We start from the raw sequence: 13,473 nt of genomic DNA, 5'->3' as shown, positions 1-13,473 counted from the left end.
GTAGAACTTTTGTTGCGCCAATGAAGTAATCGTTTTTTTTTTTGTCGTCGTATATAACAAAAATGTTGCTGGCCGATTTTCAAGCATTCACGTTTGTTGCGGCTAAAATTTCCTGTTATGACCGTGAATTCTTTTGAGGAATACCGTGGAATACCAATAATGGAGTACCAAGATGGTGGAAATTGCGGGAATTGCAATTGAAGCTTTTTCGCCGAGTCGAAACGGAAAACATTCGTCCCGTAGACGACTCGATGAAACTGCAGGCGCAGATTTCAAAGGGTTAATCTCGAAAGCGTCTCGTTACCATTCGTGGACGTCCCGAGTCCTGTTAGCCTTAGAGGCCATTCGGAGCAAATTGCAGGAGCCTCGGAAACGCGAGATCGGCCGACGACGCTTGGCTACGCAAGAAGATGACCAACCTGAACGGTGGAGGACAGAGGTCGACCCGGAGGCTGCGGACTGTCGGTGGCACTCAGTATCAGATTGTAGATGGGCTTGGATTCCCTGTCCAGCGGTTTCCTGGTGAAGACGGTGCCATTGGGGGCGACCCCGAAGTCCTGGTTCTCGTCGCCGCTGGCGATGGCGTAGACGACTCTCCCGTTGTCTCCGGAATCCAAATCCTGGGCGGTCACCGAAAGGACGGAAGAACCTACCGTCGCGTTTTCTGGGACCTCCGTGGCGTGTGGTCCTGCCTCGAAAATCGGTGCATTGTCATTAAGGTCCACCACGTTGCAGTAAACGGTCACGGTGGACGATAGGGCTGGAATCCCTCCATCGGTAGCCTGGACCACGAGGATGTAGTGCTGGACCTGCGAACATGGATGCGAGGTTTAATCGCACCTTTGCTTGCGAGTTAATCGACACTCGTCAAGATAACCCGTTTACGAGGGGACATTTTAGATAACGCCTCGTGGTGTTACGAATCCTTGCCCAGGTGAGCGTCGATCGAACCACGTGGACCCATTGGATCCATCGAAGCTCTTTAGCTCCGGTAGCTAGGAGCCATATTATAAAATTATCATATTTTTTCATAACAGGCTGACCCGCTAGACAGTTTACAACGCATTCTTTTGCTAACATCCTTAGGGCGAGTAATGGCGGAAAACCCTCGCACTACAATTTTATCCAATTTTGCGAACGCGGCGGTATTGAATTCTGAAAGGTGCAGCGTTTAACACCTATCGATGCACCATTATCTAGTACGTGACCGACACGGAAATGTCGAATAAAAACCGGAGTCGGCCAACTCAGCCGCGAAAGATCGAACGAGTCAGCTCGCGAGTGACCGGGTAACTTTTTACCGGGACCTCGTTACGCAATTTCCTAGATCGCTTCTTGTTTCCGCCTTCGCCGAATCGACCAAGAGCTCGCCTTCCATCTCCGTTTTTCCCCTTTCCGTCCCTTCGGCCGGTCATGCCTCTTCGAGGCTTTCCGACGTTCCGTGGCCGATCTTTACTTGGCCGGCAGCCTCTTTCAATACTTATCTCTTATCTCCTCCTGCCGTCTTCCCTCGGCTAGAAGGGATTCGAGACAGCCTCCTCGAAGAATACGTCGAAATCGAGGCGAATCTTTCATTGTCAATTCTCACACTGTAGATCCTATGCCCCGTGGCTACTCGAGAGATCGTGCGATTCCTCGTTATCGAGAATGAAGCACCCTGCGAGGACTCGCGCGAATAAATCAATTCCACCGGTCGTCTTCGATCGCGACTCCAAATGAAACCGGCATTCGTTTTTTGACCGGGCTTTGACTCCAGGTGGATTTTCTGCCGAGGTTACTCTTATCTTCTCTCGAGTTGTTCTATCGAGATCTGTACTTCGCAGGATATCTCGGACTTGGCCCGTGCTTTTTTTTTACGTTATCCTTTCCAGCTTCTATTTTGGCCTGCGGTATCTCTCAGACACCTTAGTCAATGTTAAAGTTTTTCTAGATACCACAGAATTTTTTTTAGGTATCTCCAAATTTTTTCTGGATATCTCCGAATTTTTTTCCCAAATGTCGTACCTATTGGACTTCATCCTACCATTCACGATAGAGGCGAAGAAACGCTCTCGAATATGGCGCCGGTGCGGCGCGGCGGTTCGGCGATTTCGAGACGATTTTGAGGCGAGTCTCGGCGATTCCCGCCACTCGAATTTCACGTCCTCGCGGCGTTCCGGTTGGAGGTCCTCACAGAGCCGAACGGGGGCTTCGCCACCCCTCGGCCCCTGAACCGACGGTCGCGCCGTTCTTCGCCTTTTAATCGAACCCTTGAACTCTATACTTAACGACTTTGCAAGGACCTACTTTAGGAGGGGAAGCACCGTGTTATTTCTGCGTTTCCACTGGGCCCGCGAAACGCGTTGCGCTTGGCGCACGGTCAGGTAATAATCTCGGCGTGTATCTGGAAGGGCGTTTAGGTTGATGAAGGGTTCTATAAACGGCCTTCGGCCCCCCTTCTCGGCGGGCCTCTGAGCCCTGCCCCCCTCAGAAACCCCTTTCGTCCACGACGCAGCGCCGGGCTAGCATTAGAAACGTCTGTTCGAAATTCTAGGACCCGATCTCCTGCATGAGGCCACGCGTGCCTATTCTCGGCCATGTCGGTGTTCGCCAAGAAACCCTCATCGTCGTCGCCCTGGGCAGTTTTACGAATTTTAACAGCGGTGGCTGCTTCTCGGGTCCTCTTTCCCCCTCTTTTCTCTCCTCTCTTTTCTCTTTTCCGGCCCGCGGTCTTCGCCTCGACTCCCTCTCGACCCGGACGCCTAGTCAGCCCCTTCTCTCCTCCTCTCCCGTTAAAAGCTCTCCCAAGTTAAAGTTCATCATGTCCGAACGGACAGGTGCAACGTCGCGAGCGATGACCCCGAGACTAGACTCGAGTAGGTTAGGGTAGAGTCGTTCCCATTACCCGAGCTGTCTCTCCACCAAGAAAAGCATTTCATTCAACCTGAGAAATACTTCCTTGGATGGTACCAAGGAAATATTTTCTTAACCCTTTGGCTCCTAAGAGCGCCTAAAGGCGTCCGACGTTTGGTCCAACATTCCCTGCACACTTCGATGAATATCGCCCATATGTCGAAACGGTTAGTTAATTCAAGGAATTGAAGGAATTATTTTACTCGAATAACTCGGATGCAACGCTTCTTCGGAATTGTGAGAATTTATTTCAGTTTATTTGTATCTAATAATTATCCTTTAACGCACTGCGAAATAGAGAGAAGATGTCCTGGCTTCGACCGATGCCAATATAGCGTGCCACTGGATAAAGAGAGGGATAGCGAGAAAGAGAGCAATGTCGGACCAGGGCTGGCGGTGCAAGAGAGACGGAAACGGGCAGAAAAGGCGCAAGGCAAAATCCGATAATTAAGCAGATATCCACCGGCCGCGAGGCCACTTACGAATGTAAATCGTCGTGCGAACGCGCGACACGGGTGTGGTTCGATTCTTCTACACGAAGAAAAAAAAAGAAAAAAGCGCTACACGGTGAACGAAACCGTTTGATGGACTGCACTTGGCTAATTTCAAAAACTACTCCAGTTGAACAAACCGAATTTCGGTTCACTTGGTTAAACTCGTTTGCTCAGTTTTGGGAAAAACAATATTAGTTGAACCAAATATTTGTATTAAAGAGCCATGATTAAGTGAACATCATTTATCGTGTCATTATTTTCCTGCGAAAATGATTTATCGACTAATTATTTTCCATCGGAAATTATTTTTCAGCGTGATCTTGAATTTTTCTCCGTTTAGTGGATCAACCGCGGTTTCGGAAGTCAGAAATTGGTGAAGGGTACCAACCTGTTCATAGTCGAGGCTGGCGGTGAGGGTGAAAACTCCACTAGCAGGGTTCAAGGAGAAGACGTCGTTGGCCCAGTCGGAGATAAGGACGTACCCCAGTTGGCTATTCGGGCCCGGAGCGTCGGCGTCGGTCGCGACGACCTGGCCGACGCGGCTTCCTCTCGGAACGTTTTCCGGCACGTCGAAGGAGTACGCCGTCACCTGGAACGTCGGCGCGTTGTCGTTCGTGTCCGTCACCTGGAATGATAAATATTGCAAATTAGTTGACCGTCACATCGGTTACAAAAAGTTCTTCACTAGGGAAATGGAATTTAATGCTGGAAGTCACGTGGGAATCAGCTACAAATCCCAAGCAGAAATCCCTGGAAATCCTTGAAAATTACTGACACGTCACAATTTGAAGGTCGAACGTTACTTCATATCGAATCACGTTACTGTTTATTATATTCAATGTTTATCAATTTCAAGGGCGAACGTTACTTGTTATCGAGTCACGTTGCTATTTATCACGAGAAATCAAAGGCGATCGGTTCTCGGTTTCTCCGGGAATTTCCCTGGGAATATTCGAACATTCCTTCGGTCATTTGCGCCCGTCACCTGGAATCGCGGATAATAAAGATTACTCCCTTCGAAACGTTGGAAATAGACGATCCGTCGATGTCGCGTCGCTTGCGTTCAGAATGCGTCGGTACCGTACGATACCCCGCGGACGTGGCTTGCGATTACCTGGCGGGTACCGCACGTCGAGTCCTATTACCGCTAAATATACGTCTCCGTGCACGGATTGTCCGCGGATTTTTCCCCGGCGATCGGATAACCGCTTAACCGTAAACATCTACGTATATGCCGGGGAAACGGACGCGAGGGGCTCGGCGAGACAATTGAGACACTTATTATAGAGTTACGGCGACACGCTAAGAATCGACGTTCTCTTGGGAAGCTGGCGTGGAAGATGAACCAAAACATTGATCACGTCGATTGACGGTGCAAAAATACTTCATGTCTCTATCGAAGCGAAAGCCACCCCTCGAGTTGTGGATTAGATCTCTTAGAAAATGAATTTCGTCACCTCGGCCATGCAAAAGCTCTTTATATCTGTTAAGGGGATGTGAAGTGGCATCAGAGGGGTTCATCGTTCATGAAACTTTTCTCCGAACTGGATCCACCGAATCGTTTCAGACTTGACAATATAAATATGGAGGGTATAAAGAGGGTCCTGAATCCCTATTTTTATAAAGGATTTTAAAAATGTTTATAAAAAAGTTTCATAAACGAGACTCCTTTGAGGCCACTTTCGCATCACCTTAAGGCGCGAAAATTTCTCCTCGTGTCGCCAATTAGATTCTCTGCCAAATGAATTTGGTCACCTCGATCGGTCCTACAAAAACTCTTCATATCTCTATCGGAGCGGTTTACGAGCGAACGCTCGTCGGCCGCAATTACTTTCGGCTAAGAAAAGAGGAAAGAAGGGCCCGAAGAACTCCCGATGCGAAAGAAGACCCAGGACGTTCCAATCTTGTCGATCGGGGCCGCAAAGGGAATTCCTAAGCGGGAAAGAAAATGACGGACGAACAGAGAGCGGAGGGAGTATTTCGGTCCCATGCGAGCCCAACAAACGCGTGCGATCTTTCAGGGGTTGCAAAAACCAAAAGGAGACTCCAAATCAAGAGGAACCAATGGAATGGCCGAAAAAGAAGCCGGGAAGATGGGGAAGAAAGAAGGCGAGCACCTCGATCCGGTGGGGTGTGGAATGGTCGTTGCTAATCGCTAGTGGACTGGATTTGGAAGAGGTACTCTGACAAAGATACAAGATTCGAAGGATCGATCGATGGCAGATCTCGAATTCATCGAGGAGACGAAGGCTTCGACGGGTGTTCAGCATATTCGTTCCTGCTACGAGTCGAAAAGTAGTGAACACTTTGAGCCGGTGAAGTTAGAAATATTCGTTGTTAATCAGCGCTAAATTGGCTTAGGAAAAAGTACATTGACCAAAATCTAAGATTCAGGAGATCGATCGCTGATCTCGAGATCCGTCGAAGAGACGAACGTTCCGACGGGGATTTAGCATATTCGTTTCTGCAACGAGCCGCGTACGCTCGCGGGTAGAAGGACGTTCCCCGTTAGGATTCTTTAGTAGGATCCTAACGGAAAGTGGTCGGTAGCATTCCAAGGAACCCAAAGCGTATCAGGATCTCCGGTGGGGATTTGGCGAGCACGGCGGGAGAGATTCCGCGGGGAGCCAAAGAGGAGCCGGCTATGATCGGTCCGAAATTCCTGCTGCCTTTCGGAGTGGCGGCCATCGCCGCGGACAATGCCGGAGTGGGACTCGAAAGAATTCCTCCCGTTAATGAAGCATCATAAAGGGGACTTTTGTACTTCTTCGAAGGGGGCCTTGCTCAGGGCCCCTCGTTAAACGGGAGCTTTGTTCTTCCCTGGGGGATTATTACGCATACCGGCCAGGAGTTACGGCCAGAAGAAACGCACGGCGACATTGTCGAATAATCGTCGATTATCGGTACCGGTACCGACCAGGCCGTGGGCACCGGCACTAATTGCTCGCGATTCGAAAGAACTGGCGCCTATATTTTATTTACTTCCCCCGAGAGGTTATTCCTCGATATGGAGGTCTCGACGAACCTCCGATCCGTCTAATCGGAGGTCCTTCGAAAAGAGGAATTTCTACATTTTTCTGGAATTCACCGGAAGCGGAATATCGTTGCATCGATCGAGATCAAGATTCCAAAGGAAGCTGGAAACGTAAATCCGGGTTGTCGTCCCGTTTATTCCACTCTTTGTCGGGTCTACTGTGAATTTCTTTTCCTACGTACACTAGGCGGAGAAACGCGTTGCAAAGTCCATCGTTTCAAAGATATTTCGAGCGATTTCGAAGCGACTCTTGGTCAACCGTTGCATAAAAGGCATCTCTCAAAGGGAGTTTCCGTGGATGTCGAAAGACGTGCACTTTCTAATTACACGCTCGTTAATCATTTCCCGCGATACGTATGCCTATCATTAATGTCGCATTACCGACTAGCACGGGACATCCAATGCCCGTTCCTCCACCGATGGATTAACGCGCGTTAATCCAATACGACTCAGATTCCCTGGCGAGATATTCAGCATGCGGTGCATTCGCGGTGATAATTCAAAGAATGCCTCGTCCCGAGCTAATAATTCTCTCCTAGGATGCGGCGAGACTCGTTTGGCTTATTCCTCTGGCAGTCGTGGCACATAACTTTCGTCGTCGGTAGACTAAAAACGCTCCTTGTCGGAACCGTCCCTTGAGGGACGGTCTAGGTGGGACGAGGTCCTTCCAGCCTCTGCAAGGAGTGGCCTCTTATCTGACTCGAGTATTAGACGTTGTCGTTAAACTTTACGATTCCCTTAGAGAGACGTCTGCATCTCTGGCCTGCACCGACACTTCGACCCCGATCGCCAAACTTCACCTACATTATCGCGACCTCTTATCACATCTCAGCCATCCATCCAGGACAAACGATCGTGATCGAAGCCGCTCCAACACCTCATCGGGGCTCCCGTGAAACTTCATTATTTATGAAAAATGTTATTTATGAAGAGTGGGGATTCACTTTACGATCAAAATTTCGACTCCGGAGAACGCGGAAATGACGGAAGGTGGGAGTTGAGGGTGTGCGGCCCCAAGAGAGAATTTTCTCCCTAGGCTGGCGGACTCTTCTTCTCGGGTCTCTTCGAAATAGGTGGAGAGCCAGGAAGATAAAAGGGCTGATTGTTCTCGGCATCGGTACCGGAACCGCCGGTCGTGCCAACCCACGCTCGCGCGCTCCGGGGCTGAAAGGTCACAATGCGACTTCCTGCTCTATCCGGTCGACGCCGTTGCGATTTTCATCGACGTACGAGACGTAGCTACATCCGTTTTGCGATTGACAGCGTAATTCTCGGGTTCGCCGATGGAATCGGCCGATGGGACCGTCCCTCGCTTAGAGCCGTGCCGTTCTTCGACTGGATCGTCCGCACGATCGTTCGGGTTAAGCGTTATCCGACTAATTATTCCCAGTCGATTTACCGCCGACTCGACATTTACCGTTGATTTTGATTCTTAAGAGCGCCTTCGTACCGGGGAGATCTCGATCGTATCGAACACAGAAAAAAAATTGGTTGACTCAAAACAGCATCGCGTCAACAAAATCCATGCATACGTCCAAAGAAATGTCATTGAGTTAAGAAAATTCTTTTAACTCTACATCAATTTTTCTTCTCAACGAAATAATAGTTCCTTACAATTGTATATGATTCAGCAACGATATATACCTGCTTCAGTCAACTAATCTTTTTTCACAGTGTTTGCGTTAATATATACGTTTCTTCTCGACTAGGGATAATCGAATCGACAAAATTAACGCGTAATGTCAATTAAATGTTTGATATACGTAAAACGCGGAGACATGTGGTGATGAATGTAAACATTTTCTTTACGTATATACACCTCGAGTAGTAATCAAGGAAAGGCTCACCTGGATGGTCAAGGAGATGTCCGTGTGCTGCACTCCGTCGTCGGCTCTCACTTTGACGACGTATTTCTCTTTCGCCTCTCTGTCGAGAGCTTCGGCCAGTCTCAGTTGACCAGAGTCCGAGTCGAGAATGAATTGACTCTTGACCTCGTTGGACTCGTTGTCCGCTTTTGGATCCGCCACCAGGGTGTACCTTAAGGTTCCGATCGTGTCCGGGTCCTGAGCCTTCAGGGCCGCGATCAGCGTTCCTGGAGGAGCTTCTTCGGAGATCTCGAATTTCCATGGTCCTTCGCCCCAACTGGGAGCCACGTCGTTTTTGTCCAGAACTGTCACACGCACCTGTAATTAAGAGTTCCTTGATTAGAAGATACATAAGGGTTGACAATGTCGAAAAACCCCCTTTTATATATCGCATACCGTGATAAGATGGATTTTACGATGAACAAATTTTAGCAGTGCGGTTCATGCACGCTACTGCCGCGTACATTACCTTTTTGTTATTTTTATTAGCCGTAAATAAGAGCGGTTTAGTTCTGAAGTTGTTTTTGTGTATTGATCGTGAGTTATATACGTCAAGGACCCACTCTTCAGTTTCCTTAGAGGTGTCCTTATATCGGATATTTTTATCAGCACGATTATATCGGCATTGCTAAATCACCAGCACTGATTAATCGCACAGCTAAATGTCGCCCGGGTATAACTCGTTCAAGACTTTTGTGATATCGGCTGCGGGGAATTATTGCACTCGGCCTCGACATGCAATTTCTCTTTAGGAAGGGATGTGCCCAAGGAAGATGGATCGAAGGGGGCGTCCGAATCGCGGCGCGGAAATTCGCACGGGCAATTACGAGCCTAATCGTTTCAGCCCGAGCACGATTCAAAGATGGCGGCGCAGCAGGCGGCGTTATCGCAGCCGCAGCTCCGCAATCACGCGCATTTCGACTAGACTGACGTACAAGCCGAATTCTTCAATAGGGAGTAATTTAACCGGCACGCAACGCTGCGAGCATCCGCAAATCCACGCGAACAACGACGCGCACCTCGACTTCCTTCTGTACATACGAATTTGTCCTAACTGTATTCCGCGTTACGGTAAAGATAATACGCGATGCTCCGAAGGCTTTCCGCCCGCGGTAGAGCAGTTGGGGTACGGTTTTAATTTCACACGCGAGGCCTAACTGGATGGAATACTTGTAACCATACAGGAAGGCCATTCGAGAGGTGACCGAGGTCGCCGCCATCTTTGTTTTCCCTATTTTCAGTTTTTTAAGGGTCGGGCTTCCACGAGAAGATCCCAAGCCATCTCAACTGGTCTCTTCACACCCGTCTTCGATTTCAAACGTCTTTAGGTTATAGATGGGTCGAAATGGTCCCTCGCACGGAAAGTATCGATTCTGGCTGGTCCTTTTTCCTAGCTTTACAGAATTCTCCGCGTGCCAAGGACTAAACAGGTTTAGAGTGCACTCCACGGGCGGAAAATTAGTCCCGTGTAATTCGGAGATGTCGTTAGATCCCGAAGATGGTGCCTATTATTAGCAGGCACTGGAGGACTTCTCGCGCCTTCAATCGAGCCTTGCGATATCGAGGACCATCGGACTCGGGTTTTCGATAAGAAAACTGGGCCCGATAGGTCCGCTGGTAGTTTCGCCTCGAAACGCGTCGAGTCGATCGTATACGAGTAAGAGCCTTCCGGGGACGAATGCAAATGGATCGGTAATAAGGCTGCGTTAAAGGCAGAGCATGCGTTGGTCGTTGCAGGCGGAGGAGCGAAAAACCCAACCGAGTCTGGACCGCTTTCCAAGGGGATAAATAGACTGGGTTCCAGCAGGTGGAGAGACCAAACGGACATGCCCCTTCCGAGAAGGAGCTCGTTCTGATCCGATGGCTCCGAGGAGAGGACACGCGTCGACTCTTTCGTCGCTTCCCTGAAGAAGTCCCAAAGGAGTCTCGAAGGAGTCCTGAAGGAGTTTTGGATGACCTCGATCTAGGACCGACCGATGATGAGGAAAATCGACCTCGCAGGCTTGGTTTTGATCTTGCTCTCGATCTTCGTCTCGCAAAAAGTACAAGACTAAAATTGAGGGCCTTTGCCTTTGATTTCGTATGATAAACAATGTGATTCGATAACAAGGGACGATCGGTCTTAATATTGTGACATTTCGGTAACTTCTAATGATTTACAGCGATTTCTGGTTGCGATTTCCATATGATTTCTTGCATTGAAATACATGGTTTCCCGGTTCCAAAGACTAAGGTTACCTGTTCAAGGATCAGCGTGCCCATCTAGCATTTTCGATTAAATAAAATGGCGCGCCGCGGAAATACTCGCTGAGCAACTTGGCCTAGATGGTTCGAAGTCGAAGAGGTGGAGGAGCTTCTCTTCCTTATCCGCAGAGATCGACAAAATGTCGTTCAAGTCCCTTTCGGAGAAAGTTCGTTAAGCACTAAGCTCTGGGGTCATGGCTAGCCTCTCGACAGCCGACGAGCAGCTCTCGAATATAAATTCCGAAGCCGGACTTCGACTCTTTGTTCCGCGTCTCGGAGTTCTACGAAAGACAACGAGAGGATCGGGAGACGCTTTCCCAAGATGGAGGCTGCAGATTAGGCGTTCTCTCTCGACTATCGAGATCGTTTCCACGCACACAATGTCATATTCTAATGGACCGATCAAGTCACAGGTTCGATCGGATGTGGCAGAAAGGTTCGGCGCGCAGTCGACCCTTCTTTCACGCAGAAGAAAAATAATAAAAATCGATTAATTTCAGAAAACGCTTCGGGTGAGCGAATCGAATTTTGGTTCAATCGACCAAACTCGTTTGTTTCGATCGTTCAAATGCTGATGAAAATTTTGAATCATCGAAATATTTTTCTGCGTGTTGCCAGTCGCGAAGATTGGATTATTCGAGATCGATCGATTCATCGGTCGTCGAGTGGATACGAAAAATTAGGTGGATTTTTGTAGCATGTTGTAGCACCAGGACTTCCGTTTTAGATCCTCTTCCTCCGGAAGAGCATCGAAGAATTCTCCAGGCTCGTCTTCGAGATCGACTTTAAGAACTCCCTGGTCGTATACTCGTCGCGTAACCGATCATAAGTTATGCTCTCGCTAATTAACATACATTTACGACGGTGCTCCCATACTCGACGTTAGTAACGAGCGCATGGTCGAGCTCGTTTGTTGCCTCGGTCAGGGCGTTGCGACCAATCGCGTTAATTTATGGAACGGTGCTTCGGAAAATCGCATCGCGCCCCCCAATTCACTCCTGAAAACGGACAAATCCCGACCGTCATTAGTCCGAATAAATTGTTAATTTGCATAATGCAGGTAGAACGGAAAGTCAATATGGATACCACATTGATATCTGCTCGACGTGCCCCAAAAAACATACATTCGCACATTTTGCAAAGGACAGCATCACTGATAAAGTTTTGCTCTCACTGGAGGAATAATCGCACCAACGATAGAAATGTTTCTTTGAATAGTACCAAAGAAATATTTCGTTAATTGGAAGAATAATTTATTTGACTGTAATAAATTGTCATAATTCCGAATAAATGTTGCATCCAATTTATTCCAGCTTCCAGTCGATATAACAGAAATGTTGCTGGCCCATTTTCGAGTGTTCACGCGCGTTGCGACAAGTAATATTTCTTCTTACGATCGGGAATTCTTTTTATGCGTGCATGATCGGTTCCGCTCGACGCTTCGCAGCGATTCGTAAAAAGTCTTCTAATCCGACTTAATCCCTTCTCTGTATTACCATCCAGGAATAAATCGCGTGTCTCGTGGATACGAACCAACCGTGTAAAGCCGCTATTATGCTTTGTATCGATAAACCGTCGCCGTGGGATTTTTGCACTTTACGCTCCATCATGCGTGCAAACCCGTTTACGCAATTTTACCTGGATAAGCAAGAGCGCCGTCGCGACTCGCAATCGATTCGCTATTCAATCGCGAATCGTTTACCTTGACCTTTCGATTAGGTCAACGACATCGATGCCTGACCCAAATGCTAGAATCGAAAATCCTGCAACGAATCGCGCGGGCACTGAGAAAAAAAAATGTCCATTCAACCAAAGAAATAATTATCCGACTCAGTCTCGAATAAATTGGATGCAACGTTTCTTCGAAATGATGACAATTTATTTCACTTTATTTGGGCGAAATAATTATTTTTTCAATTGACCAAATATTTCGTTCGTTCGATGAATTTTTATTTCTCATTGTCAGTGCGATGTCAACCGATCGAGATATAAGCACGTTCTGCGACGTCAGTACTAAGTGGAACCGGTTGGACCCGCGATATCGGTCGTTGTCGATTTCTTCGTCGATTGTCGTAATCGGATGTCACGGTACGTGCGATTTTTGTACGCTACTTTGTACTCAATTTTCTACGCGATTTTATACGTGATTTTGCCCGTGTATTTTGTACACGATCCCGTCCGTGATCCTGCATGATCCTTGCGATCCTTAGGATAACCTGGGGGATGAAAAGTATTCCCGACACCTTCCGCATATTCGGCTCCTCGTCAAATAACACTAGCGATGGATTTTTCCGGTAGCGTGACTACGGATTGTCCAACAAGTGCTACCAGTTGCTCGTCGGATGGAACCAGTTCGTCTGGAGCGAGTGAGAGGGATGCAGGCACAAAGCGAAGGGGTGCAAGCGAGAGAGAGAGAGAGGGAACCACGGCAAGGTGGAGATAGATATGGAGAGGATCGCAGAAAGGTGGTGACTAGTTAAAGAGGGGGTGAAAACGTTCGTTTTCGAGATAAATCGCATATTGCGGTTTCGGAAGGTCGATAGTGACCTTCCGCCGAGATTCGAGGTGCGTTGTTTGAAAAACAGGGAATTTCGAGATAGACGCATTGGACCCGCGAACTTCGAACGAGGATCGGAAAATGGCGGCCATCGATCTAAAGCCAGGACTATAAGGGCGCCATTATCAGGGTACTTTCCTGAAAATTCTCGCAATCAATCGTTCGCTTTCGAGATAAATCTCATATTCCATCTTCGGAAGATCGACTATAACTTTCCGTCGAGCCTCGAGGTGCGTTATGTTCGAAAAGCATGGAATTTCGTGAGAGACGCTTTGGACGCGCGAACCTCGGTCGAGGCGTCGAAAAATGGCGGCCGTCGACCGCGAGCTCCCGTAGATGGGCAGATGGTTAATCGGGGCCAGAAGGGCGCCATTATCAGGGTCCCTG

At 48.4% G+C, this 13,473-nt stretch overlaps 1 protein-coding gene across 1 annotated transcript in view; it reads right to left on the bottom strand.

The window, feature by feature from the left end:
• LOC105704181 (cadherin-related tumor suppressor) overlaps window positions 1–13,473 on the bottom strand; it is an 88,498-nt gene that overhangs the window by 26,976 nt on the left and 48,049 nt on the right. The window contains exons 2-4 of the mRNA XM_012433196.2: window positions 8,268–8,603; window positions 3,775–4,011; window positions 420–809 (exon numbers count right to left, since the gene is read on the bottom strand). Coding sequence (XP_012288619.2) covers window positions 420–809; window positions 3,775–4,011; window positions 8,268–8,603 — 963 coding nt within the window. The remainder of the gene's footprint in view (window positions 1–419; window positions 810–3,774; window positions 4,012–8,267; window positions 8,604–13,473) is intronic.

This window comes from Orussus abietinus, unplaced genomic scaffold, assembly GCF_000612105.2.
Source record: "Orussus abietinus isolate OABI.00-Male unplaced genomic scaffold, Oabi_2.0 scaffold7, whole genome shotgun sequence".
NCBI lineage: Eukaryota > Metazoa > Arthropoda > Insecta > Hymenoptera > Orussidae > Orussus > Orussus abietinus.
Note: the sequence above shows the minus strand (reverse complement) of the source record. Positions and strands in the feature narration are given on the sequence as shown.